Raw genomic sequence first — 7,500 nt, forward strand, 5'->3', positions numbered from 1 at the left:
CAATCATAATTTTTCATGTATTTACGGAAGTACGAATTATATTGACAATCATTTTTTTGAAACATTATTTTCTCTCTCAATCTCTCCCAGTCATCATTCTATCTCTTAAATGGAAAGGTGGCTTTTATTTTGTCAATCAGTCTGAACACAAAGTGTATAATTCACGTAAACCTTTCTACGTAAAAATAAAATTCAAGTTCAAAGTCCAAAGTCTTTTAATGGAGTTAAATGGTAAGGACTTGGGAAGTAATTTCATGTAATTCCATATAATTTATTACATCCAGTATTTCGCAACAAATATTCAGTAGTGTCAATTCGATCATGAAGAAATGTTGAAGCTAAGATTTACATGAAATCTTGTAGGGTGGAACGAAATGGGGTATAAATGACTGAAAGTTTCTTTCACGACCTTTCCCATTAATTTTTTTAATAAAATAAAAACTGTATACTCATCGTGAACCCTCTAGAGATCTAACTATATTTCCATCCTTAAAAGTTGAAGTTACCGTGCAGAAGACATAAAAGGTTAAATAATTAAGAAATTTTAATTTCCAGGGAGAAAGATTGATGACGTCACTGTATGGAATTGACATTTCAGGAGCTGAAATTCCAGTGTCGTATGTAACGGAGGGGTCGCATTAATCTTTGAAATTTACGAGTGTAACTGTGGTTTTGTTTTTCTTGTAACTGTCATATAGCTTCCTATCTTATCGAACAGACTTTCAAGTCATGTGTCGAATAATAACGTCATTTCTGTCCAGTATCTCCTAGGTGTAATTGTCTTCTATTATCTATGAGATGTGACATCATAATCATAGATGTCATGGAAGTTTCAATCGAGTTTTATAACTGAATCTTGAATCTCAAGGAAGTATCATATTAGTACTCCGTCTCACGGAAGTTTCATTCTATTCTTATAATAGTAAGAAATGCCTCTTTAGTCTTGTGTCTGATGGAAGTGTAAATTTTGGCCTTGTGTACCATGAACGTGTCTCAAATTTTATTCTTGTGGTTACTGCCAATATCATTCCAGTTTTGTTTCATGAGAATGCTCTTTAAGACTCGTGTTTAATGAAACGTTCTCTTTTGTCTAACATATAATCAATTTATCAATTTTGGTATTGTACTGCGGGGAACAAAAGTAACATTCAACTTTTGTTTGAAAGTTTCATTTGAGTTTTGTGCTTGTATTTTGTCACTTCACATTTGGCATATCACGTTAACGTCCGGTTAATAATGTGTATAATTTAAATATAAAATTTTCTATAAGAATTCATAATTAACCCTTTTAGTTATGCGTCTCAAAATAAGAACAGTTTTTTAATCATTATCTCCTGGAGGTGTCTGTATAGATTAGTCTAATCTCAACCCCATATCCCATAGTTTTGTTACTAAATAGTCTTGCGTCTAAATGCATTGAATCATAGTTCTGTCACCAGTCTTCTGTATAAATGAAGAGGCCCATAGTTTTGTCTCTATGGTTTGAAGAAATCCATAGACTTCTCACAGTAGTTTGAACAGACACCTATTTTCTCACTATTGTTTTACATCTAACTTGAATGTTACATTACTCTTTCATGTAAGAAAGACGTTACTATATATAGCCTCCAAGTGGCACTATGTCTATACTCATTTTTTTTTAATGAGGCGCATTTGCAATGACTCGCAGCGGTGTCCTTTTAGCTCGGAAAAGTTTCCTGATCGCTGATTGGTTGGATAAGATAATTCTAACCAATCAGCAATCAGGAAACTTTTCCGAGCTAAAAGGGCACCGCTGCGAGTCGGTGCAAATGCGCCTCATTAAAAGAAATTGACTATAGTTTTTCACTGTAGCATAATTTCAAGTGTTTCATTTAGTCTTCATTTAAAAAGATGTCATATTCATCTTAAATCTCGGGAGAACTCAATCTAATATCAAATAATGGTCTTACATTTAGGGTAGTTTATATTTCAGGGACCTATGTTATGGAAGGGAAATCTGACTGGCGTGGCATGGTTTGATGATGTGGTATTATAAAAATGATAGTTTACTCTAATATCTTGTGTATTTCACCTTAGTGGTACTGCCTTCTGTAAGTGATATTCTCTCGCATAATTTGCTTCGTATAATCATGAAAAAACGAAATTCTGGTGCTGTATACCTAATGAAAGTTTCACTTTACGACGTGGCCTAATGGAAGTGAAATTAAAGTAAAAGTATAAACTTATGAAATTGATAACATTGACGTATCTCGGGAAAGTTATGGAAGTGATCAGGTTTTATGATATCCCGGAACATCTAACCAACAAAGGTAATATTACACTTAATACCAGAAACCTGTGTCAAAATTGCCGTGTTTTTGGCTTGGAAAACATACCAAAACCTTTTGCACCAGCATTGAATAAAATAAGCTGTTTGTTGAAAAGTTTGGTGAGAAGTTTTTAAAAAACCTAAAAAAAAAAAAAAAAAAAAAAATCCCTCACCTGACACCTCTATCAAAATGGTAGCGACAGTGTAAAATATGTCTAATGAAACATGTTTATATCGTATTGCAAAAGAGATAAAGTGGTTTACTTGATAAAAATATAGTAGTGATGATTTTCATAAAAAGTTTCAGAAATGTAAAAGTAGACGAAAAAACGTTTTGTAAAATGTAGAGAAAAGTGTTGTGCGTATTTCACAGGAAACTGGCAGAACGAAGTGTATTTCAATGGCCATTGCTTAGTGTAAACTAAGATAGATATAACTATGTCACATCAAATAACACTCTACAGTTTAATTGTTACACTGAATAACAATCTACATTAGATAAATGAAATATTTATGAAAGAGGGAGATAACAATTGTCAATATACTAGAACATATAGTTGTCTATAGAAAGGACAACATCGTAATTCTACATTCCTAGTTAAGAAAAAGGTATACAGAATTTTCTGGCATGCATCACATATGAATTACAACATCATATAGCAATATATCACATTTTGGCTCATTTAGATGCACTTGGCTATCTCTTATAACACAGAAGCATACAATAGAGCTATAATTACTCAAAGCATATATAGTCTCACAACCTGGCGATAAATGTATTAATTTTCTAATTCCCTTAATAATAAATAATAATAAATAGATTCGTTATTACTAGAGCATAATTATTCAAAGGTTAAAAATATTTACATATATAAATATATATCTGTATTATAAATCACGAATGCATCACCAGGTTTTTAGACTTAGATAAACATTAAGTTTCAATTAATATTCTAGGTATGGTTAAAAGAGAGAGAGAGAGAGAGAGAGAGAGAGAGAGAGAGAGAGAGAGAGAGAGAGAGAGAGAGAGAGAGAGAGAGAGAGAGAACAATATCATAAACGCTACAACAACCCTCTATATCTTCCAAGATAGACTTGAGCCCCTGTCAAGCTCCTCTTGAGTCTCCTTACCTGATTGAATATAAGAAATATGTAGTCTAGTGGAACGGAGGAGATGAGATCTAGGAAGAACCAAGTCTTCAGATAATGCTTGGCTATCAATTTAGGGTCCAGTATGACCTGTTCCGAGTTGTCTTGCTGCATGATACCTGCAACACAGAAGTGCAATGTTGAATGCAACTACAGAAGTGTATGTTATGTTGAATGAAACTCGTCATTAGGGTCATTGGCGTGACGAGTTGAATAGTTTTAAATAATTATTAGTTAGGCTGTCGAAAAAAATGGTAGTGATTAGACAAGCAGATATAGAGGAACTGAAAAATTAAGTTTAATATATTTAAATAAGCGGATATTAGGTTGCTCAAAAAGGGCAATACGTCATTATAGAAAAAATGGAATTCACATTAAAAAACAACAGTAGATTTTTTAAAAAATAACAAATATTTACAAACAAAATTAGAAAGGCCAGTTAAAAATTCGAGGTTAGATTACAAAAAGGGAAATAACACAAATATGAAAATAGATAAAACGAAGAGAAAGCGATGATAATATTTCTGACATTAAAAGATACGAAAGTTGAATACATGGAAGGAATGTGAAATAAATATCTAAATATTTCAGGATTACAGGATATATTTCATGCAGAGGCTAATCGAATTCCCCCCTTTCCACAACCAGAATAACGACTATTTTATTATTATTATTATTATTATTATTATTATTATTATTATTATTATTATTATTATTATTATTATTATTGCCATACTATAACTAGAATGCTATGGCACATATGTTTACCTAGGCAATTAATTATGTACCTGACAGTTAGTCGATTGTCGTGAACTTAGGTTGCAAATCTTACAAAAAAATTGTTGGAAAATAAAAAATTAACACCTTCTGTGGTTAGAATGTATGGATTGTCAACAATCCAATTTTAACTAGTAAAAAAAAAAGGTATTTGTTTACTGGAGCATGGTCTCCATTTACTCAAAAATTATGCAGTCCTGCTGCTCTCCTCTTTTTGTACAGTAATTAGGAGGTTCTTTAAATGCTGGGAAAGCAAAAAATAGCAAGATATGGTGTGCAGGGGGGGGGGGGGGAAGGGGGAGAGGTTGGTGGAGGAGGTACTGAACGACCTGGAACCGACATCGTCAACATAGTTAACCAAAGAGAAGTTCGTGACGTCAGCGTACATTTGGTATATATTCAAAATATATACTTAATTAAAAATGGAGAAATTACTCAAAAGTGTCACTATTTACTTTGGGTCTCATGTTCTGGGTATACACTTGCTGTCTGTTCTAAGTACGCATATTCATTAACTATCTTCAGAGGTTCCTCCATAACCATTTACTATTGTCTCTGCATTTTCATTGAACGCTATCTTAGTTTTACTTATATTCGTTTGCAGTCTTACATTTCTGCCTTTTCTATTTAAATCATCTGTTGCCTTACCTCCCATGATTCAATAAAAAGAACTATGTCATTTGCTAATCCTAAGTTGTTAAGGTATTCCCCATTTATTTTAACTTTACATTTTCCTAATCTAAATTCTTGAAATTTTTTTTAGGAACCCTGTCAATAATCTAGAAGAGATGGGGTCTCCTTGCCTAATTTTCTCACAATATTTATGTAACTTCACAATTGCTGTACTATCCGTATAAATATCTTAAAGTGTGCTAACATAAGATTCATCTATTCCTTGTCTTTCAAGGGCTTTCATTACTGCTCAAGTTTTGACAGAATCAAGACCTTTCTCATAGTCTATAAATATCATACATAGTGATTTGTCATACTCTGGTGTTTTTTTTTCACTAGCTAGTTAAATACATGGATATGGTCAATTGTTGAATACCCACTTTTAAAACCTGCCTGCTTTCTAGGTTCGGTCTAATATGATCTTTGTAAATATTTTATATAATACTGAAAGTAAACTTATTGGGCAGTAATTGTTCACGTCTTTTGTGTTTCCATTTTTGAGAATTAATATAATGATAAAGATTTCCGAGTTGTAAGTAATGAGAATTCATGCTGATATTTTGTGTAAAGTTTAGGAACTTTTCCACCCATCTCTTATACTGATTCCAAAACAAATTTGGTTAAAATATTATTCTTTTTATCTATACCTGTTCCATTTCATCAGGTAGCTGCAAGTATCATTTTTTTAATCTACAAATTCAACTCATCAGATTTTCCTCTTATTACAGGAGACCTTATTTTCTTTCTTTAACTTGTTTAACACTGTTATATCTTTAACAAAATACCATTTTCACTGAAAAAAAATCTATTTCGTTTTATCATTTGGGCTTCTGCATGTCCATTTTTTTATTCTTTTTATAAAGAAAAAAAAAAGTCTTTATAATTTTAAGATTGTTTCTTTCAGTAAATTGTACAAGCATGTCTCCTCTGTTATTTTTGTGCCTGCTCGAACTTTACCTACAACTAATTCTCCTCTCCTCCTATGACCTACTTTAGCAGTGCTTCAATAACTACATTTCTTCACATCGTAAGTCCAGTTCCCTGACCTTGATATTGTAATAAATAATTCCATCTGAATTGACTGACAGGTTATACTACGTCATCAAATACTAAAAATAGCCCGGTTTAGGAACCTATCAATATCCTTTAAAATTATATGCAGAGGGATATAAAATTAATCTTCTTATAATTTTGTATTTAAAGTGTATATATACATACACAAACATATATATATATATATATATATATATATATATATATATATATATATATATATATATAATAAATTTTGCACATTTAGACGTGTTTATCATATTCAAATGAGTTATATATTTTAAGACCTTAAAGTCTGGATTCTCTCTTATACCTCGGGGTCTGATAGCTAAATGCTATGGCACTGTCATGCCGGCCAGAAGCTATCGTCTATGAGTTGGTTCCCCCTTGGGTCTTTGATCCCAATGTACATGAGAGAATCCAAACATTAAAGTATCAAAATATATGGCTTATTTGAATATATATATATATATATATATATATATATATATATATATATATATATATATATATATATATACACACACACACACACGCACACACCCACCCACCCACCCACCCACCCACCCACACACACACACAACACACACACACACACATATATATATATATACATATATATATATATATATATATATATATATATATATATATATATATATATATGTATATATATATATATATGTGTGTGTGTGTGTGTGTGTGTGTGTGTGTGTGTATGATAAAGTGTGGGACAGAGATAGATGGAGAACGCTGGCCAGAAACATCGACCCCACATAAAATTGGAAAAAGGATGGAGACAAATGACACATACATACATACATACATACATATATATATATATATATATATATATATATATATATATATATATATATATACATATACAGTATATATATATGTATATTCAAAAATATTAACATGAGTGTAAGTTTACAACAGCAATTGGCAATATATATATATATATATATATATATATATATATATATATATATATATATATATATATATATATATATATATATACTTAGGAAAATTAACATGAGTGTATGTTTGCAGCAGCAATTGCCAATGTCAACTAGAATGTAAAATAATGATATAATATCCGTCCTTACAATTCTAGAGACAAAAATGAGAATTAAATAATTTTATTGTAGATATTAAATAAACAAATGACTGCTCACTGCCATATAAGATGACTGAAATAAATCAATATAAGGAGAAAATAGTTACGCTTAGTGAAATTTGTAATTATATCCCCGTAGAGTTTCACATCATCCACCTCTGAAGAGTCAACTCTTGAAATTGACATGAGACAAATCGATAGAACCGCACATAATCAATGACAAATCGTTCTGTGAATATTGTGATTTTTCTAATCCTTCGAAAAGTATACCTGAAAATTAGAGTAATCTCATTCTAATCCTTCGATAAGTATATCTGGAAAATTATTTTTTATTAAAATACGTTAAAATTTAGGCAGGGCCTCGTAATTTCTTATTATCGGGGGAATCGAGAGAGCGCTGTATATTGTGGAGTAAAATCATTTACCACAAAAT

At 31.1% G+C, this 7,500-nt stretch overlaps 1 protein-coding gene across 7 annotated transcripts in view; it reads right to left on the reverse strand.

Annotated features, from left to right (window-relative positions):
- Ih (hyperpolarization activated cyclic nucleotide gated potassium channel Ih) overlaps positions 1-7,500 on the reverse strand; it is a 157,281-nt gene that overhangs the window by 142,177 nt on the left and 7,604 nt on the right. For all 7 annotated transcript variants that reach the window (XR_011041209.1, XM_068359003.1, XM_068359005.1 and 4 more), the window contains exon 2: positions 3,422-3,558. Coding sequence is in view for 6 of the 7 variants with exons in the window: in XM_068359003.1 (XP_068215104.1) it covers positions 3,422-3,558 (137 nt within the window). In the remaining variant the exon portion in view is untranslated. The remainder of the gene's footprint in view (positions 1-3,421; positions 3,559-7,500) is intronic.

This window comes from Palaemon carinicauda, chromosome 35 (genome assembly GCF_036898095.1).
Source record: "Palaemon carinicauda isolate YSFRI2023 chromosome 35, ASM3689809v2, whole genome shotgun sequence".
Taxonomy (NCBI): domain Eukaryota; kingdom Metazoa; phylum Arthropoda; class Malacostraca; order Decapoda; family Palaemonidae; genus Palaemon; species Palaemon carinicauda.